Source organism: Manacus vitellinus, unplaced genomic scaffold (assembly GCF_001715985.3).
Source record: "Manacus vitellinus isolate BGI_N305 unplaced genomic scaffold, ASM171598v3 scaffold_25_pilon, whole genome shotgun sequence".
Classification (NCBI taxonomy): Eukaryota; Metazoa; Chordata; class Aves; order Passeriformes; family Pipridae; genus Manacus; species Manacus vitellinus.
The window spans coordinates 609088-634239 of NW_021939882.1; the positions used below are offsets into that span (position 1 = coordinate 609088).

Consider the following 25152-nt stretch of genomic DNA (forward strand, 5'->3'; position numbering starts at 1 on the left):
GTGTAAAACATTTGCAGCTTTATGAGCCCCTGGGAGGGAGGACAGAATTAGCTCAAATGTCATTTAAATGAGAACACGTAGAGTATGCTCTGATTTTAAAGCACAGAAAGGATTTGTGTTAGACGTGTTTTGGAAGCTGAGACATCATTTGTCACCTCTGCTCTGAAAGTTAACTTCCAACAGGAGACTGTCTCACTAATAAAGTATTTAAGAAATTCCAGATGCTTATGCAGGAATTAATCTTGTGTTGTTGTATTTGGTTGGAAGAAAAGGTGGAGGGGAGGAGGTAACACTTGCCTTTCTTGGGCCTGCTGAGAGTAGTTATGCCATTAGTCTGAAACGCTTTCTGCCAGATCCTGGCATAGCAATTAGAGCTGGGTGGTGCAGTGAGTTTTTTCCCTGGATTTGGATCCATGCAGAAAGGGTCACACCCCAGTTGCTTGTGAAAATGAGGACTGCTCAGTGAGCACAAGAGGGTCTGGTTTTAGCTTGGCAGTGCAGATATCTGTTGTAGTGTGCCTGTGTCTTCCTATTCTGTTTCTGGGAGATGATTGCCTGGTGTTTTTATCTCAATTATTAATTATTGCAGAAGTAGCAGACAAATTGATATAAATTGGAGCATCTGCCCAAAAGAGAAGGAATGGGAAGAAAACTGTGTCGTTCCTGGACAACTTCATATTTTGACGCTCTTTTTTTGTAATTTCGTGGTCAAAGGAGCCAGCTGGTGCGGGTTTTCTAACGTGTTTCTCCAATCTTCAGATCGCATTGCCCGAAACCGCAAGACTATCGTTTGCCCTATGATTGATGTTATTGATCATGACCACTTTGGATACGAGACTCAGGCTGGAGATGCAATGCGAGGGGCATTTGACTGGGAGATGTACTACAAGAGGATCCCTATTCCTCCTGAGTTACAGAAACCTGATCCCAGTGATCCCTTTGAGTAAGTTACTGAAACACAGCGGGCTAAGAGCCAGCTAATGAAATAACACCCTGTTACAGGGTTGGTTTACATCTCAGCATAGTAAAAGTCAGAAACTGGTGCTAAGCTACTTGCTTTTTGGCAGCTGTTTGCTTTGTTGGTTTAAAAGAAATGCATTGTATAGTAGCTGTGAACACTCTGCTTTTCATTGCTGGTTTTTTTGCCACCTTAATTCCCACAGAAGTTAACATTTCATTGAAAACTGTAATGTGTAACATCTAACGTGGTAATTTATTACTGAGATCTTCCAAACATAACTTAGTATCCTTAATGCTCTGCCAAAAACAACAAACCAATGGTGGCTTATATGTCATTCTCAGGTGTGGGAAGAAGAAAACCTAGCAGAATAATTACAGCGATTTTGATGGTTGCAGTGCATTGCAGACATAAATCTGTGATGAAGTTGTGTTCTGCTGTTGCTGTACTTGCCACCACTAAGACAGTTCTGCTGTCCCTTATACAGTGTTAAAAGAAAAAGTCAACAAAACTCTTTTTGAGGTTAAACTCGATGACTTGATCATACGACTGAGGCAGAGCACCACGTGTGCAGCACACAGGTCCCTCTGGGAGAGGTTGTGTCCTGTCACTTAATGGTGAACTCCTACCTGTTTGGAGGAGAGGCACTGGCTGGTTCTGAAGGGACCCTAATCTGGTCCTCCTCCTCCTTTGCAAGTGGGAAATCAGTAGATAATGCCAAAACAACTGTTTGTTGCTCTGACAGGGCCGTAAAGGCACCGGGAACACTGGGTGGTGAAAAGAATATTTGTCAAATCTTGCTTTGTTTTTTAAATGTTTAGTTAGAGATCTGTATCTTTAAATGTGTTTGTAATATGGAGTCTGGTTTTTCCTTAAGGTCTCCTGTAATGGCTGGAGGACTGTTTGCAGTCGATAGAAAGTGGTTCTGGGAGCTGGGAGGGTATGATGCAGGTCTGGAGATATGGGGAGGAGAGCAGTATGAAATATCCTTTAAGGTGAGCCATGTTCTCTGGAAATTACTTTTGTTTTGAAAAGTAAGAATTGTTCTGAGGCGCAGAATGTGAATGATCTGTCTTGTCCTTGCTTTTGCGTGTGACTAAAGGTGAAAGAGCTGGGAGTAGTAAGATAGTGCACAGAAGAAACAGCGGTGGTGTGACCAGTCACTTGTGAGGGTCAGTTTTGGAGCATGTTTAGCTGGGGTGGCCCCACTCTGTGGTCACAGATTCCGATGCATGCGCTCCTCCCAGCAAGGGTAAGTCAGCTTGTGTGGAGCTCTCTGACTCTTGGGCTGCTTAGTGCTCACCCTGGCAAGAGGAGGAAACACTCCTCTCCTTGAGGGAAGAACGATTCCAGCAGCTCAGTGTTTGCCCATTTGAGTACCTCAGCCCTCAGCTTGAGTTCCCAGAGCTGAGAGCAACTTTCTGTCTGTAGTCAATCCATCTGACTCCTGGCTGCGAGGAACTGGGTCTGTTAATTACCCAGGAAGAAATCCCCAACAACTGGAGTAATAGCACTGTTGCTGGCAGTGACTTTGGATCATTATCTGCCTGGCTTGGGGACAGTTCTGTTACTCACTGACTGACTGAGCTGCTCAGTTGAGGGCTTTAAAATTAAGAGTTAGCCAGCTGACTAAAAATGCTTACTAGTAGTAACATGTCACTGTAACCCACCAACGCTGTGTTATCTTGCAATATGGCACTCTGAAATCCAATCTAGGAAACCCACTGGAATGTCCCAGACCCTTGAAGGCAGGTGGCTAGTGTGGAATCCTTTCCATAGCCTGGAGTAAAGATTTCTATGTTAAACTCTGGGGTTTCTGTTTCAGAAGTTGAATATATAGTTTTATAGGTGTCTGGATGCCACTGATCTAAGCTAGTTGGCCTCAGCACAGGGCTAGAAGATGGCAGCACTGCTACTATAGTGCAGTTTAGCTTCAGCAGCTAAAATTCTGCAAGTCTCCCCTTAAAAGTCATGGCTGGTCTCTTCTAAGACAGATTCCTAAATCTCAATGCCCCTGTGCATTTCAGAGGATATCAAACCACAGCCACCCATATTGCCATACATACACCCCGTGAGCTACTGGGCAGCAAACAGTGGGAGAAAAGACGTTGTTCTTGAGACAGTCTTTTCTTCCATCATTTGCTTACAAAAAAACATAAGTAATAAAGTCACCTTGGAGGTCTCATGTCCTCTGTAATGGTGGCAGAGATTAGAGCCATTTGCTCTTTGGGTTGCATGTACTGAAATTGTGTAACACACTCATTCTCTGCGGGGGGGGCAGTGTCAGTATTCAGCCTTTCTTCCTTTCTGAAAATGCTGGTTTCCAAGAGTGATGACAGTGGCTGGGTAAGCCCTTTGTCTCCAGTGCCACAGCAGACAGTCACTCTGCTTGATCTGCAGGAAATAAGACTACTTCATTCATCTGTTTGCTTATCCCCTCTGAAACACACTGTGGTTTATTTCAGTCCAGAGATGGTAATTTATGGAGGGATAAATTTGCTTTAATTAATCTCTGCAAAGACCCCCCCTTTTTCTTTCATTGTGCAACAGAAAAATGAAGTTTTCACTGAAAGAGGCTCAGTGTATTTTCAGAAATTAAGATAAATTGATACATTCATCTGTGGCTGATAGATTTAATAATTCTGCTGGAATTGCAAGAATAGAAGGTTTGTTCATAGAATTTATGAAGCTATGACATTTCCTGGCGAGCTTAGAGCTACGATTTTACCTTTAGAAGCAGACTGAGATTTTTGTAGTTAAAGGTGCACTGTCAAATAATTTAAAGCTCTGGCTTTAGGCTTGGGGTACCTGCTTTCACATTATTTATTATCACATGGGATTTCAGATTCTGAGCGTGCCAGATTTACAGCCCAGCTTTAACAAAGAATCCATCCCTGTGTCTGGGCGTTGTGGGTGCAGGTCCTCTTTTGTACTGCTGGTCTTTAATCCATTGCATAGGATCTGACCTTCTCAAGCCTCACCAGGAATAGAGGGCTTTTGGGGGTTTGTTTCGTGACTTTTTTTTTCTTAAGCATATTCCTTTTTTGGCCATGCATGGACTGTTCTTTACTGGATTTTGCCTTTATTTTAAAATCCAGGGCTCTGTTGCTGAGAGACTGGGAATAAACAAGTTTATTTAGGAGCCTCTTGCCTCTCTGTTTGGGGATCGTGTATATTTCTGTCATCAGCTGGCTCTGCTTCCTCCTGAGCAGAAATTTTCAGGCAAGCCAAGAGAGAAATCATCAGTGTTTAGCACCTCAGAAAACATTTAGCTGGAGGGTGGATCAAACTCTAGAAGCCTTGCTCCTTGTATGAAATGCGTACACCAAACATCACTAGAAAACACTGCATGTAGGAGGGACAAAAAAATTTAGGTGAACTTCACATTAGAAACAAACTTTCTACCCCTAACTGCTGGTTTGTAGTTTTGTGGGTTTTACCAGTCCCTTAAAACAAATTTCTAGACTGGAATTGGAGGAGTCATCTATCCTTTCCATATTCAAGCAGAAAACAGGCATTTCTTCCTCCTCTTGCCCTGTGTATATCCAGAGCAGCTCAGTGCCTCTAACCCAGCACCTCTGCAGGTTAAGGTCTTCCTGTGTCAGGTCATCCCCAGACACAGCAGGCAGGTCCCAGGCTCCAGTGGTCCTTGCAGGTGTTGCCTGTGTTCAGATGAGCCTCCTTTGCTCCATGAGCTCTGCTTGCTCCGGGCAAACTGCTCTGCAGATCCATGTTCTGAGAGAACCATTCTCCTCCTCCTCCTCCTCCTCCTCCTCCATCTCCTCCATCCCAGCTGCTGACCTCGGAGTATGTTCTTGTATTTTAGAGAAGGGGTAACAAGCATTCACAGCTGTCTCTGTGGGGCACTTGTCACCTTTCCTTTCTGTTCCCCCTAACTACAGCCGTGGTTCCTCTGTTCAGTGGACTTCATCGAGGTGGATTTTCTTGCTTTTTTTGGAGTCACTTCTATACTTCTTTTCTCTTACAGCTTTTCCTGGTCTTTTTTATCTTCCTGAAATTATGTGAGCAAAATTGAATGCTTTACCCAAAGTTACAATGGGCCTTTCCTCTTCTAAACACAACTTAATAGCTGCCTACGTAACCACTTCATTTTTTTTTTTTACATAAATGCATTTAATTTGGAGCAGTATATATGGAGCATTTAAACTGTTCCCTCCTGCAAATGCTACTTTTTACAGCACTTATCTACGCTCAGTTTCATTTGAGATCATGTTGCCTCTTTTCCAGTATTTTTTTGGCTTCTCTTCGGTTTGGCTTACATAATCTTCAGTAAACTGCTTCACGCCTCTCTTCCATAAATATATAGTCTCTGATTTTTTGGGGTATGGGGAAACAGAAGAGTAAAAAGGGATGTCTCTGGCTCATATAGGCATAAATATAGCTGTACTTTGTACTTCAGATCTTGAGTGGTGTGGTTCTCTATCCCTTAATTGCACATTGTACTTCAAGAGCAATAAGAGATTGTAAAGCCTTAATAAAATTCACTAGGCAGTACTTGTGGTCTTCACTCTGTGCTTCAGCAATAGGAAACAGCCACTGCATTTATTCTGGTGATGGTAGATCATTGCATTTTTTCCAAATCCTTTTCCCAAAGCATCAACACAGATTGCTTCTGATTTCCAACAAATCCAAGTGCTCCATAACTTCTGTCCACAAGTCTAATGCCTGCATCTCCTGTGCCCCATATCAGCAGCACATTTCTTATTCCCATGTTGCCACTGGCAGGCGTGTAGTTCGGGTACAGCTGCCCAGGGATCCCTTCTGAACATTTCCAGTTGTGTTGCTGAAGTTAGTGCTGATTGTGAGCCTCCACTGCTTATTCCAGGCACATCCTCGCACCACTTTCCAGCAGCTCACGTTTGCCCACACTGAAACAGGCCGGGCATTCTGCTGCTTTTTTTTGTGGAGGTTCTTTTTAGCCAGCACATGCTGCTTAATTCTAAGGCTCTCGGCTGCAGTACAGGGTGGCTTCTTTCTCCTCCCTATGTGCTGATGCACAGAGCAGTTTCAGATCAATGGCTTGAATTTTTTGCCTCTGTCCACCCTGTGTGCTGTTTGGGTTCCAGAGCAGCCTCCCACCAAGCAGCAGCAGGGAAGGGCTCCCCTCCACTCTCTGATTATTGGAAAGTGCTGTCATTACTCTTGAATGCTCCAGACGGTGAGGAGGGGCTGTGCTGGTGTGTGATGTGAGAGAAGGTGCTGTGCAAACATGCAGATCCCAGTGCCCCATGAGCTACCTTAATCTCTAATAGAGCACTATGTCCCAGCTGCAGGAGCAGCTGATGCTTCTAATACAAAGGATTACAATTTTCCTGAATTATTGGTCTCCCTTGCTTTCATCCTCTCACCTTCCTTGTTATGCAGAGAACCCCCCTGATTCTCTATGTCTTTTTCTTCCCACCTTTCAGTGTGTGCTCAGACAACCAACCAGCTTCTCTCCGTTGGTCCATCCCATGGTCTTCATTTCTGTTGTGCCTTGCAGGAGCAGCTTTGTTTTCAAGGCTTAACTCTCTCTTTTGTGTTTTTCCCTCTCTTGGGAAGCATTGGCTCATCATGGTGCAGTCTTTGGAAACCATAAACCTTGTATTCCCAGATAATGTGTGTTCACACACCAACTGCAGCATTGTATTGTGTGTTTGAGAGGAGAGGTTCAGCTGTCTTACCTGACATTGTTTTCTGAAATTGCAGAAAGGGAATTGGATCAGCATAACATTCCCATGTAGAGAATAGGTGGCATATTATCTGGTGCTTTCATAGCATACTGACTGAGTCAAAGGCTCAGGCATTGCTTTATGAATATGGAGTTACAGCTCTCCAGGCCACTGGGAAGATGGAAGTAATATCACTGGTGCTGTTATTTTATTTCCCTTGTGTACATTTTTATTATTAGGGCGAGATTGTGGCCCTAGCTAAATCTGTTGCAGTAGGCCCGTTGACCTCAGTGTAGCCAGGTTTTCCCTTAATTCCAGCAGATCTGTCAGCTGCTGGATTCCAAGCCCAAAATGGAGATTGGCAAAATAGTGCCTGAGGAGGAAGAGAAATTTCCTGTTCTCTCCTGATGAGATCTGATTAGATTACTGTGTAAAGCACTGTCTGCCTGTCCAGCTTTAATTCTTGTTCTTACGGTGTTCTAGTAAATGGCTGATTGAAATCAGGTGTGTCAAGTTCAGGCTGTGATGTTTTACTGTCATGTCAGCCAAGGAGTGAGGCACCATCTCACCCTCTGTAAAACAGCAACAAGAAGAAGCTGGCTCCCCTGGACCCTTCTAAGGAGAAGGCAGTCAGTGACAGTCAGTGTTGTGGGGAAGGCATGAGGTGCTGCCCCACAGATCAGCATCGTTCCAGCTGTCTGACAGCATGGTATTTTTAGCAGTGTAAATTTTGGTGTGTCATGCCTGGGAACTGTACCCTTGTTTAAAGACAACCAAATCTCACTGACTGGAAGCATTCCCTTAGTGAGCACACAGCTATTTTGGGTTTTCTTCCCTTGCAGTTATTCCTTGACAGACCCTTGGATGCGATTTCCTGACCTTTAACTCTGGCTTTCTTATGCTTTTGTTAGCTGTGTTTTACCAATGCACGTCACGCTCTTTCCCTCTCCCCCTTCTTCCAGTTGTATAGATAAGGACTGGTAATTGTCTTTATGGAGGTTGTAATGAGTTCTGTCACCACACAAAGCAGCTCACTAATAAAATAAATCAAAGCAGCAACGAATGAATGGAAAGCATGCTTTTAAAATTAGATTTGTACTGCGGGTGCCACACTGTCACTTGCAGCGTGACACACCGTTAAAGAGGCACAAAGTTGGTGAAGTACCTTGAAAGGGTCACTGAGCTCTGCTAGAAGGAATTAGGAAGCCTTCCATTGCCTCCATTGCAGCATCATTTGGAAGGAAATATTTTAAAGCATGATCAGGAAAAGAGTATGTAAAACTGATGTTAGATTTTACTTGTTCAGTAACTCAGTTAAGCAGCTTTTCTGATCATATAGTTACATGTGTTCATGTAATGTCATCTTCTATGCCTGGAGTCTTGTAGCAGTTTGGAGCTCCTGGTCCAGCATACCATCAGTTCTGTCCAGCTCCTCACACCCTCTGCCTCTCTCCAGCAAAGGGCTCTGTGAATCAGTGCTGTCTGTTTTCACAAGATCTGCAGTGCAAGGACAGTGCTCTCCTCTCCAGCTGTACTGACTGCAGGGCTCTGCTGCTCACCTTACGGGTAGGGACATCGTGTTTCAGAGGAGAGGTGTATTCACAGTGGCCTGACTCGGAGGTGGAGCAGGTGAGGCATCCTCTGGGCAGGCAGCAAGGATAACAGGCTGGTGTTTGCACTCAGGCTTGTCTTACACTAAAATGCAGCTGCTGGGAACCTTGTCAGGCTTGCTTGATGCAGAGTACAGGGAAGGGTAATACAGGTTGTCAAGGATTGTGTGTGTGTCTATGCAACTGAGCTCTGGGCTTCTGCTGCTGCTCCTGCAGCTCTTCATAGTTCCCAGATCTGTTGCAGCTCTTACAGCCTTACACAAACCATTTCTGTCATAGAAACGCAAAACATGTCCAAATTCCTGTTTCTCAGCCTATCTGTTCATGTCCCAGCAGCGAAATCGCGCTGTGGCCCTCTGCAGCCAAAAGCACGGCAGCTGCAGAATAAGAAGGATTTCTAATTCCATGAGAAACTTCACAGAAGCTGAGTGCTAGTTTCTTTTTTCATCTCTTCCGTACCAGCCTCTCAAGACACAGCAGGGACAAAAGGAATGAAATCCTGTAGCAGGAGTGTTTGTCAACTTTCTTCTTGTCTCTCTCGCCATAACGACATGTAATTAAATACCCTGAACTTTAGAAGTTGCCTGTGAAAAATATTCCTCTAACTGAGAGAAACCAACCTCCATTAAGTTATACACAGTCAGCAAATGACTGTAATTATTAGGGCCAGCAGACAGAGCTAAAACTCCAGAGGACTTCAGTGTCAGAGCTAATAATTATGCAGCAGCCTTGGCCAAATATTTCTCTTCTGAGCTAAGTATTTAATATTGTCGCTGTAGAATATTAATGGAATTGCCTGCAATGTGTGAAGCTGTTGACTAAGCTGGTTGTACAGTGAACTGCTGTGGCTCAAATTAGCCACAGTGAACAGGGGGATCAAGAGCACTGCAGCACCAGCCTAAACACTGCAGCCCTCGGGGCACTGCCATCGGATCTGGGGACAAACTGCAGGGCAAGGCAGTGCCGTGTTCCAGGAATTCAGAAAGTCATTTGTTTGGCATTCTGAAGGGTACTTTTTCTTTAAGTCTTTTTGTGAAGCATATGAGTATGTTTCTTAAACCTAACGAAGGAGATTGGCTGGTTCAGGAAACATCTTTTGTCTCACTCGGACAAAATTTTTACATCTGTGCTATAAATAAGGAATAAAAGAATGTTGTTGCAGAGTGCTGGCACAGAGTCAAATCTTCCCAGATGGGGAAGGAAGCTTCTGGGCCTAATCTAGACATTAACCAAGCATCAAGGTAGTCATCTCCAACTACAGTGTGCTCTAGTGACTTCCTGAGGGCTTTTTTAAAGCTATTTATGTGTTACCAGGCAGAGATTTCCAGTTAATTGTAAGGCTGCAAAAGCAATGAGTGAATGTCAGCAATGAAACCATACGAGAGCAGTGATATAACCACGGGAAAAAGTAGCAGTTTCTTCTGATTTCTGGCACTTGAACAGGCTCATGAATTCCCTGGAGCCTTTTGCATAACACATGACCACCTGTACTACATAGATGGCCTCCCTTTTACAGCATCGTTACACAACCTACACCCAGGGTTTTTATGGCAGCCCAGTTTAACTGTTGTGGTTACTATGGCTGTAATAATGTATATCAGTTTAAAGTGAGGTGTGTGCTGTTCTCTGGGTGCTCGGATTTTTTTCCCCTGTTCTTTTCTGTGAAGAAGGCTTGATAGCACTTGTGCTAAATCAAGGCTTGCTGCATGGCTCTAAGCGGGTAGTTATAGGATTTGAGACTAAGGCAAGGAGGGGAGGGGATTTGGGAAGAGTGTACTTTAATGTAAAAATCTGGGTTAAGCTTTTTCAGTACTTGGAAGTCTTTTTTTTTTTCTTTTTCAGTCTTCTCCATAAACCAAGATTGAATCTCTTTCTCTGCTGTTCCACAGGTATGGATGTGTGGAGGTCGCATGGAGGACATCCCTTGCTCTAGGGTTGGTCATATCTACAGGAAATATGTTCCATACAAGGTTCCCACAGGAGTTAGCCTGGCAAGAGTAAGTGGTAGTGGCATTCCCCACTACATGTGTCTGACTGCAACGTGACCATGCTGTTGTCTCCTCTGACCCCTCAATGGAGAGGCAAATATAGGCTTTGTGGTCTGTAAGTTGCACTTGTACAGTGCAAGTTGAGCAGTTTTGCAGTGGTGGACGTGTAGCACAAAGGGAAGAGAACCTGGGGAGCTGCAAGATGTGTGCTGACAGCTGACAAAGGCTACTGCTGGGTGCTGGGAAGGGACTCTGTGATCAGGCACTGGCTATAAAAACAAGATATGGCTTTATTTGTATAATACTTCAGTCATTTTATAGCTGTGCTCTCCAAGAGCAGCAGGCTTCAGCGTGATGATTGCGTTTTGGTGATTGAAAGACCTCTCAACTTCAAGCATCACAGACCACTGAATGGGCAAGCTGTAATTTTCCACAATGGAATGCTCACTGCCATCTTATTTCTTAATCTAGTGTAGCCCAAAGAGGAAAGAGCTTTTGCCTATCATGCACTGGGTTTCTCCAGTTAATTTTTAAATTGAGAAGGGATTACATTGCCCTCTGGTGGGAGAAAAAAATCATAGAAGCAGGAAGGCTACAAAACTAAAAACCACAAAAAGGTGCCCTGCTGTTCTGTAGTTTATGGCTTGCACAGTGTTAAAATGCTTCCCAGTTTAATAGCACGGCCCTGGTTATAGATTTGGATTTATTTCTCAGCCCAGCAATGACCTGTCAGAGCGATAGAGCGCTCTCCTGTCTGTGCCATCTCTTCAGGAAGGAGCTGTGTTTCTTTTGATTCAGTATTTGGCGCTCATGAACTCCCACAGTGCTTGAAGGAGATGCAGACAGGTGTAGCCAAGGCTGTTTCTTGGCATCTAAGATCATTTAGTCACCTTGAGATAAACACCTGCCCTTGTTTGGAGGCTGCATTCGGGGCAGGGTCAGCACACTGCTCACTCTTAGCATCCTAATTTTTTTGGTAGTAAACGATCACTGCAGGACTGACCAGCTTCATGCAAGCTGGGCAGGACAGTGCTGCTGGGTCACTGGAGTCACAACTGCACATGGCAAGTCTTGGCACCAAGAATGTGCCTGATGTTACCAGAGAACAGTCCAAGATCCAGCAGTCTCGAGGGTGCTGTGACAAGCAGGTTGTCTCGAGAGGGTGGTGTTTATTGCTGTCTTGGAATTCCACAGTGGATTAAGCTTTTCAGTAATACATGAAATGTACTCCTGCCAGGAGGTAAACCCTTTGCTTCTGTTCTGAAGGGTCATCACCTGAAAGTTCCATATTCCTGAGGTATGTTAGAGTTTTACCCAAGAAAATGGAAAAATAGTGCTAAGAAAGAGTATTGTGAACTGAAGCTTTCCAGAAGGGAGTACTGCAAATCCCATTTCTAGATGGATATAGAAGATGCAATAAGAAGGATTTAAGAAAGCAGCTTTTTGTCAGAGACCTTTGAATGTCCAGTGGTATTTACCAGCATCATGTTCTGACTAGTTTCTTTACAGAAAAAAAAGGAAAAAAAACAACTTTTGATTAATGTTGTTTTTCTTAGCCACAAGAAACTAGATATAATGGCCAAGTGCCAGGATTCTTTTGACCTCAACTGAAAATATCTTTCTGAAAGTCCCTTGGAACTAGAGAATAATAAAAATAATCTCTGTCCTGAAGCTGGAGAGAAAGAGTGGATGTGAATGAAAATCCTTTCTGAGCGAAAACATGCGAGCTGCTCTGAATGCTAATGTCAGTGGGTTGTGCAGTGCTCTCAGGTGGTTTTCCTTCTCGTTCTCACCCGTGGCTGTTGCCCACACAGAACCTGAAGCGGGTGGCTGAGGTGTGGATGGATGAGTACGCCGAGTACATTTACCAGCGCAGACCAGAGTACCGGCACCTCTCCGCGGGGGACGTCGCGGCCCAGAAGGAGCTTCGCAACAACCTCAACTGCAAAAGCTTCAAGTGGTTCATGAGCGAGGTCGCCTGGGACTTGCCAAAGTTCTACCCACCGGTGGAGCCTCCAGCAGCCGCCTGGGGAGAGGCAAGTTTGTGCTCTGACGTCTGTGATGGGCAAACAGGCTGTGGTTTGGTTCTGTAAGGTCGCCCGTGTGCTCCGGTACTGGGTTGCTGTGAGTAAGGTGCAAGCGAGTATTTCAAGATCTGCTTGATATGTTTCAAAGCCCAGAACTCCTCTAACGTTCCAGTGGCCTGATCAAAGCAGGCAGTTGGGCAGGCAGCTGCTTCTATTAATGCACAACTACAACGAGAACAGAGACTTGGCTTGTTCTGCACGCTGTGTATTTAGTAGGAATCAGAACATGCCAAAGAGAGGACTAGGGAGAGGAGGCAGCTGAGCAATAATATTTCCAAAGGGCCTCACAACTATGTTGAGCTACTTTGCTCCTTAGCTTCCCCACCTGAAAGCCAGAAAACCCATCCCTGTTTTTGAAAGTTGGCTGTGTTCTGGTTAAAAAGTGACCCCAGGAGTGAAGTCGTGGATTGCTACACACAACTGTGGCAGACAGTGTTTCTGATAAGGTCAAGAGGAGATGAGCCCTGGTGCTGTTTGTCAAAGCCAAGGCCTAATGAGCATTTCTGAGACCACAGTGTGGGTGAGGAGGATGCACCATCACAACATCACGGTGGGCTCTGCAGTCCTGTGGGTTTTGCTGTGAGATGGAGGTTATGGTACAGCTGGCAATGGGTCCTATTTTGAGTTCTGTGCTTTCTTTCAGCTGTTACCTGCCAGCTCAGACACACAGTTAAGTGAGGAATCTTAAAAATTGTCTCCCTACAAATATTGCTGCTATTTGAGGCAATTTGAGCCTTCTTTCCTGTCACCTGGTAGGAGTAGGAGATTCAGTGACTAATTTACTGTTTCAGATACGCAATGTAGGAACTGGACTGTGTGTGGATACTAAGCATGGAGCCCTGGGATCCCCACTGAGGCTGGAAAACTGCGTGAAGGACAGAGGAGAAGCAGCATGGAACAACGTGCAGGTAACAGTCCGTCTGATAAATCATCGGCCCCTAAATTTGGGGATGGACAAGTTACAAGAACCAATGTTTAAGGAAGGCCATTGCAGAGCTGTCAGGTGCACCCCAAAGCTCACATGCTAATTGTACTTGATGAGCTGGTAGCAGGATGTGGCTTGTGCTTGTGGCAGGGTCTGGAGCCTGGCAGACTCTGAGCAGAGCTTTTACCTCTGCTTTGAAGTTCTCAGAGCGAACAAAAGAAATCACAAGGAAACAATATGCCAAAACAATAAACCAGTAACAAGGCAGCTGTAATATGTAACAAAGTGAATATTAACTTCAAAGGTTGTGCTGAAAGAAGTGATAGAGGAGCATCATGCATATTAATGAACCTGCAGGAGCATTCAATAAGCGCTCACTATCATCCTCCTGACAGGAGGCAAATGCATTATAAACAGGCAGCCATTGCTGGAGAGAGATGATACCAGCCGGGTTATAGATTCACCCTCTCAACATATAAGGTGCCAGAAACGACAGCTTTATTGTAACAGAAGGGAGGAAAATATTAGTTTGTCTAAACTGTAGCAGATGAGCTGAGAAAAGATCAAGAAAACAATGCCTCTATTACAGAGCCATGCATAACTCTTCAGGGAATGGCTTCAGTAGTAGGAGACAGAGGGTTGTTGCATATCAATTTTGATGCGTGAAAAATAGAAACAAAACCAATTTACTCAGGCACAGTCCAAAACTAAACCCCTGTGTCAGGAGGATCTTGAAAATTAACATTGGCTTTTGTTTAGGAAGAGAATGTTGCTTGAACTTCTGTGGAGTGTTGAGCCTAAATGATTGTAGTAATTTCTCTCTCAAGAGGGGATTAAAAGAGAGGCAGGAAGAAAGTGGCTTCTGTGTGCAAAAGTTTTTTGCCACACTGGTTCTGCTAGCAGCACCCTGATCATTACTACTCTTTCTTACTGCCCCATGAGATATCTCTGAAGAGAGAACCATTCCTCCAAGTGCCTCCAAAGGAGCCCACAGAACACCCCTTCTCCTTAGGGGCTGAGATGGAGGAGTGCTGGCTGTAGCCCTGCAGAACCACACTGGCTAGTGCTGGTCACAGAGGACACTTTTATCAAGGCCACAGCATTGCCAGGCATAGGTTGTGCCCCATTTCTAGAGCTAAACCCCTTTCTCTGCTTGTCTGTACTGTCCATCCCTTCATTTCACCTGAGAACACTGAGAGTTCATTGCAGGGTCAGTAGAGGAAAGTGCCAGGAAGCATTGCCCACGTGTTTGCCCTTCTGACACTCCTGTGGGGTGGGAAGCTGTGGGCTCCTGGTCTCTTGTCCCAGAAGGTGTGGGACAGACTTCTCAAGGTGACTGCAGGCTGGCTGTGCAGACTCGGGTGTTTACTGCCAGCGTGAACTCAGAGCTCCTGTAGCTCTCTGCCTTTTCTGCTGGCTGTGAAGGGCTGTAATTGGTCAGCTGCTCATTTAATCCTTGATGTATGTCTGCATTGCAGAGACACCCAGGCTGACCAGCATGGCTGGCTGCAGCAGCACAGGCTGTGGCAGCTGGTACAGACTCCCCTGGTCAGCAATGCTTGTCCCTAGAGGTGGGAGTAGTTTTTCTGTAGAAGATACTGTCCTTTCCCTTAAGTCACCCCCACCCTCTGGGGACAGAGAACAGCCTCCTGCTGGTGAAAACATCATGCCCAAGTACCAGCCACCCTGAGGGTCCTGTTTGTCCTGGCAGGTGTTCACCTTCAGCTGGAGAGAGGACATCCGTCCCGGGGATCCTCAGCACACCAAGAAGTTTTGTTTCGATGCCATTTCCCACAGCAGCCCTGTGACCCTCTATGACTGTCATGGAATGAAGGGGAACCAGCTCTGGAGATACCGAAAAGTGAGTCTGTGTGTGGGCGTATTCGTATTCTCTTCTAAGGTGTCAAATTGCCTGTAGGCACTTAAATTTCTTAAAATGTCACCACTCATGTTTTATTCCTTCTCTCCACGTAGCTGCAATAAGAGAATCTGCAGACAATCTGTTGTCATTGTGCCATTAATTACCCTTGATTAGAAAGAGGTCACTCCCCCATTCCACTGGTTAGAAAGGTGAGGACTCCAGGGCTCCTGAGCAGAAGGGACATTCTCTGCAGTGTGTCCACAGCTGGCACTGAGGTGATGCAACACCTTTGCAAAACCCGTTTGCAAAGAGGTGTTCTGAGAGTTGGTTTGTTCTGGAAAATCGTGCCAAAAGTAGATAAGGATTTATTCATCCTCCTACTAAAGCAACTAAGCTATTGTGGGCAACAGGAAAGTAAATTCTTGTCTCAGTGCCCGATCCTAGTCCTTGCAGTCTGCTGGCACAGCGCCCCAGAGTGATGCAGCAGGATGTCAGCCTGGAGAGCCCGTGGCTTCAGGGACAGCTTTAGAGCTTCCCAGTGCAGGAGTGAGGATTGGGCTGGATTCTGTTGCAAGGGTTAGGAATGAACTCAGACACTTGCCAACAATGCAGGTGTGGAGCAACTCTGGATACACCCAAATGACACAATAGCTTGCCTTGGTTTTTAAAACTTCTTTCTGTTGGTTTTAAAACAGCTTTTTTTTTTTTTTCTGCTTGGCAACCTCACATCAAATTTCTCTTCTCCAGGACAAGACTCTCTACCATCCAGTCAGCAGCAGCTGTATGGACTGCAGTGAGAGTGATCGAAAAATCTTTATGAATAGCTGCAATCCTTCATCTCCAACACAGCAGTGGATATTTGAACACACAAACTCAACCATCCTGGAAAAATTTAACAGAAATCTTGATCTTTAAAAGACTGAGAAAATATATATATATATTTTACAATTATAGTTTTTACTGGGGAGGGTTACAAAAAATTTTTTTAAGAATACTTTTTTTTAAACATTTAATGAAGGTAAAAGGGAGAATCTCAGGAGAAGGTTAACGAGCAGGCCAGTCTTTATTGTGAAGATGCTGCATCCTTCTCTTCTGGGGATGGTGGAATTTTAAAGGCTTTGCCAGAGCCAATTCTGTGCTGAGACTGAACAGAAACTCTGTTTTTAGAGGAGTCTGAATGTGATTCAAATGGATTTTTTTTCCTTTGTTTTGTTTTATTTCCCACCTGGGTCTTGTGTTAAATGATTTTGTTATCCAGGACCCTCCAGGACTTTTTGTAGCTGCTATACCACCTGCTGAAGTGTTCCCACAGCTTTATCTTCCAAACGCCATATAAGTAAAATCCTGATACAGGATTTAAGCCTCCTATGAAAAAAAAAAAGAAAAAGCCCATCAGTGGAAAATGAAATGCATATTTTTTTGCCCTGGACCAAGTATATTTCAAACAGGTTGACATTATTATTTTCCAAATCATAGCTCTGATGAAGGAATGAACTCTAGTGGAAGTGCAGCCAAGTGTTGGGAATATGGCTGTAGTTATTAGCAATGAGAAATCTGTGTTTCTGGTCCATTCACTTTGCAGTCAGTTTGTCACTCACTGTTGAATCTTCAAGGTGAAAGATTAGTGGAGGGTTTTTTAAGTAAGCACAGTTCTTACAGGTGAGGACTTTTGCTAAGAGCCTTTGGATATCAGGTTCCAAATTTGCTTCTTATTCATAATCCTTTTAGCACAGACACCTCCAGGGTTTCTCAGAGTTAAATCTACTACGTGCAGGCAACTTCCATTCACAGTTGGTGTGAGCAGATTAATCCAGGATAACCAATTCAGGGCTCAGATTAACGATTGGTCTTTATCCATTTGTTCATCAGTCTGTAATTTGTTGAGTCCTGTGGTCAGTAGTGTTCTAGGCTTGTGGGAATGTGCTGTTAATCTCTCCTCATGTCCCAACATCCACAGCGCTGTACAGTTTACTGTGACTGGAGATCTGTTTGCTTATGCAGAGATGTGGGATTGATGGACCCATTTTACTGGTACCCTCTCCCTTGTGCAGTCAGTGAGCAGTACAAGGTGTTAATCCTTCTGTTTTGGCTGTGGGATCTGCCAGACCATGAACCAGGATGGTCTCATCCTAGAAGCTGGAATGTACTGATACTAAAAGATGAATGCAAGCTAGGGCACAACTGTCTGCCCCTTGAACTCTCTATTGTGATGTGCTGACAATGGATCAAAATCATCTCCCCCTCTCTCATCCTCACAGCTGAGGCCATGTCTAGCCTCTTTTGCCATCTTACCTGGTCCATGCAGTCATGGAGCATGGGAAACATTGGGTGCTGCACTGCAGCTGGGACCAGGCTGCCAAAATGTGTTGGTGTCTAATGTTTTGAGAGTGAAGAAAAGAAAAAAAGCTCTAGGTTTTCCTTGTGACAGTTCTGCAGCAGTATTGTATGGAAGTGAGACCAGCATCAAGCAGAGTTGACATCTTATGTTCTCAGTTACTACAATATGTCTGTCATTAGGATCCCTTTTCATTTCTGTGGGAGACAGAGTCACCTTCCAGCGCTTTGTGTCTGGCTGCTGCTTTCCTTAAGTTATTAATGCTCTCATTAGTCTAGTAGTGCTGACTGTGGAACACTAGATGGCCTGACTAGATGTCTTTATGAATGTTTTAATACCTGTGGAACAAGAAGCTGCTTGTCCAGGAACAGTGATAGTTTTTTATGATTGGGACACAATCAGCAGATTCTATAAATGGACTGTAGGTTGTTCTGCTTGCAGTTTGCAACTTTGTGTGTCTTAGTTTTCTAATGAGAGGAATAGCTTCTGTTTCTAAAATGCATGGCTTGCTTTGTACTTGGGCTCACCTTGTGAGCCTGCTTGGCTCACAGGATGCTTCAGAGAGAACTGCAGTAATGAACAGGTCTTTTACCACTTGGAGATCTTAATTTGGAGATAAAGGTCAGCTCTTAGTAATTTGCACCAAAACATTAGGTAGTAGTTGAGGCAATTCCAGTTTGACAACCTACCACCAGTACACAGAAACTGGAACTTTAGTGTGAGTGGTTTTACCAGCTCCTTCTTAGTGTGGTTTATCTGTTTGCTGAAGGTTTGGTATCTGAGTGTGATAAGTGCCTCACAAATTCTGTACATTTCTGACTAGCTCGCTGGGCTTTGAACTATTAATTTATTTGCATCAATTATACTTTTCAATACCCTAGAGGCTTTGCTGACTAATGCAAAGACTTAATATAGCCAACCATCCACTGATTGAGAAATAGAAGCTGTATTTCATCATCTGCATCTTTAACTGAGCCTTTGCTGGGCAATCTGGTTAATTATTCCAATTAATTTTGGTTATTTGTAAGCAAAATTGCTAAAGCATGAATACATAAGCAAATCTTCACATCCGCATGTGAGTCAAGACTGGAGATTAAATACCGGTGATTATCTAATGCAAAATAAATGTTTTCATATTTTTTCCCCAAAAAAGTATCGAAACACCCCTCTTTTTATGTCTGCATAAGTTCTGCTGCTTTTAAGTATCAGAATCCGAGACAACAGAGGGATCCCTGGGTGTGTGTTGTGTTGCATAAAAATACTTTGATTTGCTCTTGAAGCTGTTGTTGATCTCTACTGGTGCTAATCTCTAAGGCTTACAGACAGTAAATAGGTTTGGGGCTCTCATGTGTGCAAGGTGTCTTTTCTCATAGCTGGGAAATTAACTTCCTTTTCCACACCACAAGAGAAGAATGTGGGAGCCTCCCCGAAAGGGGAATACAGCATCATTAAAATAAAGATGTGCCTTTTTAAATGTAAATGTACAGCAAATGCTTAAACTTGAACCATTTCCTAGTGCCTTGCTGGACAAGAGAGGAGAGGGGAAGGAGTTGGGAGATAAGGATGTAAGAGAAAGCTTGACTTGTGCAGTGTTTGTGTGTGTTTTTTTAAAATGTCTGACTTTCAGTGCAAAATTTGTGTGAACGACAGTAATTCAGAAGCTCATGGGGTTCCTCTGTTAAATCAGTATCGTTAATGACTCAAGGGGATGTTATCACTCCTAATAGGAAGACTTAGAAAGGATGGCTGCTTCCTCTTGGCACGCTGTAGCAACTGGAGCTAAGCTGGAGGATGTCTTGGGTTACCTGTTGGATGTTTCACCTCATGGTGAAGGCTCATGATTTCACTGGCATGCAGGATCCTGCATTTTATTTTCTAAGTATGCAAATCACAAATAGTCCCAAAAGCATATAAAATCTGTAGCCAGAAGTGTCTTTCAGAAAAAATCGATGCCTCCCATCAGTGGGAAACTTTTTAAAGGGTGTGTTAACAGCTCTAATACAGAAGTAGCAAGAAAGCAATTTCTCATCCTGACTTTCTTCCTGGTTGGTTTTACAGCAGCCTGTGCACAGGGCTTTGCTTTCCTTTACTGGAGAGTTCCAGTCAGCAAACTTTCCTCCTCCCTGCTGCACTGAGATCAGTATACTGAGAGTCAAACAGGCACCACCAGCATTGCAAGAGCACAGTGCTCTGGGGCTGCTGCAGGGCTGTCACAGCAGCTCTGCTGGCTCACATCACCCTGGGGAGAGATCTCCTAAAAGCCATATTGGGCAATCGTGGAACTGCTGATTGAAAAGGGAGAAGATTATATTTTAAATTGTCTTTCAAAGATATGGACAGGCACTTGAATGGTTTTCAGGCAGTCAACCTGTCATGCTTCCAGTCAAAATAGCCCTGGTAAAGCCATGTCTGAAACAGCCTGGCTCTGCCAGCACAAGCACTGCACGTGTACCTTGCATCCCACATCCACTCCCAGCTCCTGTGGTTCATGGATAAACTGTGGTTTCACAGGATACACAGCAAAGGGGAGCTAGCTTGGGAGTCAGGAGCACTGGATCCTGCTCCCAGGCTCCTGTGGCCTGTTACTTGATCTTAAGCAGGGAAATTCTGTGTGCTGCAATTTCCCAGCTTGTGTGGGATTTACCTTTAAGTGCTTTATTTTCTGACCTAATGAGTGTTGAGTCCAAATTTTAAATCAAGCTGCAAGTCCTCACCTGGTTCAAGTGGAGAGGAGAGATGCGATGGGTGGAGAATGGGAAATGAGACCCAAAATTTCCATCAGCATTCAACACAGACTTGTCAACTCATTTCATATTCCTCATTAACCATTCAGATTGATTTATTGACATCATAAATTTAAAGTGTAACTGAAATTAACTCAAGTCCTGCTCCAATTGCTCCTTAGTAGTGCCACACTTTAGCTTGGAGGTCTGTATGGAACTAGGCAATGACAGATTATGGAAAACCTAATAAAAAGCCTATGACTGTTTTTGACTCTGCCTCTGCTAGCTGAGTACAGTCCTTTACTTTCTGCATTTTGAGCTTTCTTGTTGCTTCTGTATATTCAAAAGACTTCAATGATTCCAGCAGATGTGAGGGATTTGGGAGTTTTATATAAAGCCACTGGATCTATGTGGTCTTAACTATACTAGTTCAACTCTAGCTGAAAAAAGTCCTAATCCCAATTAGTGAGCAAGGAAATGTGAACTTCAACCACAAAACAAGATAAAAACTGGTCAAGCTACTAGCCTGAAACCTTAGCCCTTATGATAACAACAACAAATAGCTTTAGCCTCTAGGGTGGAGAAGGGAATTGGTTTCAAAATGCATTCTCCAGGATCTCAGTGATTAGGTCTAAGTTTGTCTGTTCCTTGTACTGCATGCATTTTCTCTGTAAAACTGGATGGTGCCTCTTGAATCAGTGTGTATTTATTTTGTGCATATTAGGACCAACAGCCTAATATCTGGGGGTGGTAAAGGACTTGTAGCACTTTAATGTAGTAGCTTTCATAAATTGGAAATCATTGATAGAATGCCTAGTGTTTTTAAAGTTGAATGGACTTCCTTTTATAATATATTTAAAATAAATTTTTAATGTGTTTTCTGAAATTTGTGTGCGCAGATGTGACTGTCCCTGCCTGTTTTGCTCCAGTGATGTGTTTCTCTTCTCTCTGTTTATAAGCTCAGTTATCCCTGGTCGGGTGTTTCCCCAGCACAGGCTTCCTGCTGTGCCAAACACTGGTGTCCTCCAGCCCCCTTGGGAAACGTCCTTCCTGGCTGCCCTTTGCATTGGGAATAGAGCACAGGATTTGCTGTGTGTACACACGAACAGCCAAGGAGCTCATGCCCGAGTGCTGTGTTGGGTGTACAAGGAGGCTCAGGCAGCCAGGGGCAGCTCTATGTCTGCCTCTCACAGCTGCTTCCCAGCAGCTCTGAAACCGATGGGAACAATCCATCATGTCCCAGAACTACAGCCCAGCAGGGGATCCTGCAGCACCTCAGCTCAGAGCTGAAGGAAGAGCAAGTGGCAGCCACGAGAGGAGGAGACATGAGGAGAAATATAAGATGTGGACAAAGCTGGAGTGGACAAAGCTAGAGGAGATGTGGAGGAGACGTGTTCATGCAAGTAGGTGCCCAGGGGTACTGTCCTGGATGGACCATGGCTGTGGTGGATGATTTGTGCCCAGGTAGAACCTGTACCCCTGAGGGATAGTTGCCATGGACAGTACTTGGTGGGGCACACTGGGAAGCACAGAGGAGTGGAGAAAACCCAGCTGTCATTGTCCTTTCTGTGCCTGTCTGCCTTGGGAGTGACTCCTGGGAGGTCCATCCCACCCCTTGGTTTGCAGGGCTTTAACAGCTCGGGGCCCTGTTTGTGTTCTGATCTCCATGTGGGGAGAGCGGGCTTGGCCCAAGACAAGGGAAGTTTCTCAGCATTGCTCATGTTCCCAGTAGGACCCTCAGTGCTTTCTACTGTCACCACTTCATTTCTTCAGCAGCCTTCTCAGCACTCCTTTTTACTTAACTCCTTTGGGTGAAAAACAGTGGAAAAAACGGATGGGAGACAAGCAATGAAATGTGTGAGGATCTACGTGTGGGGAAAATGAGCCTGTGTGAGGGAAAGGAAAGGCTCTTTCTGGGGGGACCAGCAGATAACTGCAAGGTTAACTGTTTCCCCCGGGAAGGCTGTGCTGTGATTCTTGGCCGTGGGAACGTTGCCCAGGGTGAGTATGTGCCAAAAGCTGTGACAGTTTAAGCATTTTAGCAGGTTCAATATGTGCCACCCTAGAAAAGTGCTGAGGAGAGTGGGAGTCCAGGGAAAGGTGCCAGGGCAGTGCTTCCATTGGCCCTCAAGGTGCCGAGAAAGGAAATGGTCTGATTTCTGACTGGGAGTACAAAAAATTTTAAAAAGGCAGCTTCCCAGGACATCTCCAGCAGCACAGACCGTTTGGAGAGAAGCATTTCTGTCCCAGGCTCCCCGAATGGCTCCATTAAAACAGTAAGTTCCACATGACAGCTACACCACGGACTTATCTTTAGAGAGTAGTGCTGCTCCGGGTGAGATTTACAGGCTAGTGCAGGTTCCCCTAATTTGATTAGAGGGTGACTGGGATGGGCAGGCCACTACCGCTTCAGAGGCACTAAAGCTGCCTGGGTGCTGATGGGTTTATGAAACATTGTTTCTCACTTCATTGCAGCTCCCACAAAGAATTATTGGATCAGGTTAGTGATAGATACCCAATAAAGAATGTCTCTATGAGGCAGTTTATTTCACAGCAAGCTTGTTCCAGACTAGCAGACTGTGAAATCTGGAAGTTCCCATGAGGATAAATACGCTGAAATAAACTGCAATTATAAAAACACCTCCATGCACTTTTTTTTTTTTATTTTGAAAGACTGTAAAAAGGTGTCATTGTGTTAGCCTGAGAAGGCAGGTAATTAACACTGAATTAGCAAAGAGACAAAACCAGGGTTTTTCCTTCCACTGGGCATTGCAAAACGACTTAAAATCTTTTCATTTGCAGGGATGAGAGGTTGCAGCCCAAGAAGAAATACAATCTGATGGTCAGTACCAACCTGTTCTGGCACTTATGGTGCCTGTTTCTCCAGCCATTCCTGTTTGCCACAGAATGGTCCAGGGACCACCTGCAGAATCTTGTCCCCATGGGGATAGGAGGAAGTCCTACCTGTTATGGTCATGTTCCCTTTTATCTCGTGTGCTCCTATTATCACCTGTCCCTACAGTCTGTGTTTACAGCTGAGTGTCAAGATAGTCCTTCTGCAAGATTTCCTCAGCCTGCCATTTGATCTTTATTGGTAAGGTTAAGATAAACCTGGAAAGCTTGGTATCAGGAGATCCAAGATCACTCTCAGCCTTTTGTGTTTACTCTTTCCCCAAAACAAGGGAATATCTATCTGGTTTTGCCAGGAGGGTATTAATTCAGGCAGGCAGATCCCAAGCAGTTTGGCCTGGGGCTTTTATAAGCAGTGGCCTTTTGCTTATTTAAATCTCTTTGCTCTTCACTAACTGCTTGTTGGTCTGTGGGTAAATTAATTTGTTTTCATCAGCTTCCCATGAGAACTGCTGGCTCCTGGGAGCCTGTCCCCAGGAGGGTGCACTGTGGTTCCCTACCAGTCACATGGACAAACAGAAATTACCAGTTGCCTGAGGGCACCAGCAGTAAAAGCAAAGACAAGAGGCAGAACTGTTGAGGAGTATTAAGTCCCTCCCCTCCACATTTATTCTGAGACATGTTTGGCAGTGTAAAGAATGCCTAGAAAATACAGATTTTGGCTTTTCTCAGTTGTCTTGTGCAGAGCAGGCAGAACAGGTTGCAAGGTGCCTGTTAGTGTTACTGTGGGGCAGCGTGAGCAGATGACCAAGGGCTTTAAGGAGTCTTTCTTGCAAAGGTATTTCGTGTGTGTGATTCAGCACAGTTCACCCGGTGCTCACGCACATTGTTCCACAGGCAGGATTTCAGACTCTGAAGTAATTTTAGTCTATAGAACCTTTTTTCTGCTTGTGTAGAAAGTCTTTTCTTGAGGAGGATGAAATCCTTTTCCCTTTAGAGCTGCTCACGCACCTCTGACAATGGGATTTGCTGTCTGGTATTACAGAGGTTGTGGTGTTTCCAGAAGGTACATCTTTTCTTCACAGATCAGTAGGAATTTCATTCCTCTCCCCACCACCACTTCTCCTCCCCCTTTCTTCCCCCTTTTTTACTTTTTTGGGTTTGTGGGTTTTTTGGGGTTTTTTTTCCTGCAGATGAAAGAAATGTGAAGCTTAAAGTCACATTGCTTTGGGAAACTCTTTTCCAGGTCCCATCCTCTCACTATCCCTGCCTTGTAATCGGGGGGAGGAGGGGGAAGAAGGGAAAACATACATTTCTTATAATATATAATCTTGTAATATAAAAAAATTATATTTCAGCCAGGAACTCTTGCCTACAGGACGCTGTATCCAAGAACAGGCATTTGCGGCTGTGCCGACCTGAGCCGTGTCCCAGGGCCGCAGGTTCAGGTCTGTCACAGGTTCGGCTGTTCCAGGAGCGATGCCGGCTCATCCCCGGCCGGCTGGAGGAACCGCCGGTCCCGTGGCTTGGGCGGGGGGTCCCGTGCGGTTCTGCGGAGCAGGGGACGCCGAATGCCGCGGGCGGACGCTTCCCTCTCGTCCGCAGGGCCCCGTCGGCCGGCGAGAGCCGGCCGGGAGCCACCGGGTCCCGGGCCGGGGGGGGCCGACCGGACCCAGCCGCTCCCTCCGCGCCCCGCACGGCGACCTTCCGGCCGCGGGGGCGGGGCGATGGCGGCTGACGGGCCGTTCCTCCACCCAATGGGCGCGCGGAGCGGCGCGGGGCGCCCCGCCCTTCTGTTTGCCGCCCGCCAATGGAGCGGCGCTTGCAAGCCGGGGGCGGGACTTCCGCGGCCGGAGGCGGTTTTTGTGTGTGGCGGGCGCGCGCGGTCCGGCTCCCGCGGGCGGCGGCGCTTGGGGGGCCGGCCCGGCCCGCCGGGCAAGCGCTGCAGCGCCGGCGGCCCAGGGGGTCCCTCCTGCGCGCTGGGGCGGCCCCGCGGGTGGCGGCGGGGTCCCCCCGAGAGGCGCGGCGGTGACGGCGCGGCTTCGTCCCCCTCTCCCGTTTGTCGCTCCCCGCGCGGGGGTGAGGGGCGGCCAGGGTGGGCGAATGAATGGGGTTCCAGCACCGATGGAGGACAGCCGGGCAT

The 25152-nt window shown here is 45.5% G+C and overlaps 1 protein-coding gene across 1 annotated transcript in view; it reads left to right on the top strand.

Annotated features, from left to right (window-relative positions):
• The window catches only part of GALNT10 (polypeptide N-acetylgalactosaminyltransferase 10), an 82325-nt gene extending 61280 nt beyond the window's left edge, over positions 1-21045 (top strand). The window contains 7 exon segments of the mRNA XM_029960267.1: positions 760-943; positions 1836-1953; positions 10130-10237; positions 12043-12264; positions 13107-13223; positions 14952-15101; positions 15849-21045. Of these exon segments, the coding sequence (XP_029816127.1) occupies positions 760-943; positions 1836-1953; positions 10130-10237; positions 12043-12264; positions 13107-13223; positions 14952-15101; positions 15849-16016 (1067 nt within the window). The 3' untranslated portion in view covers positions 16017-21045.
• The last annotated feature ends 4107 nt before the right edge of the window (positions 21046-25152 follow it).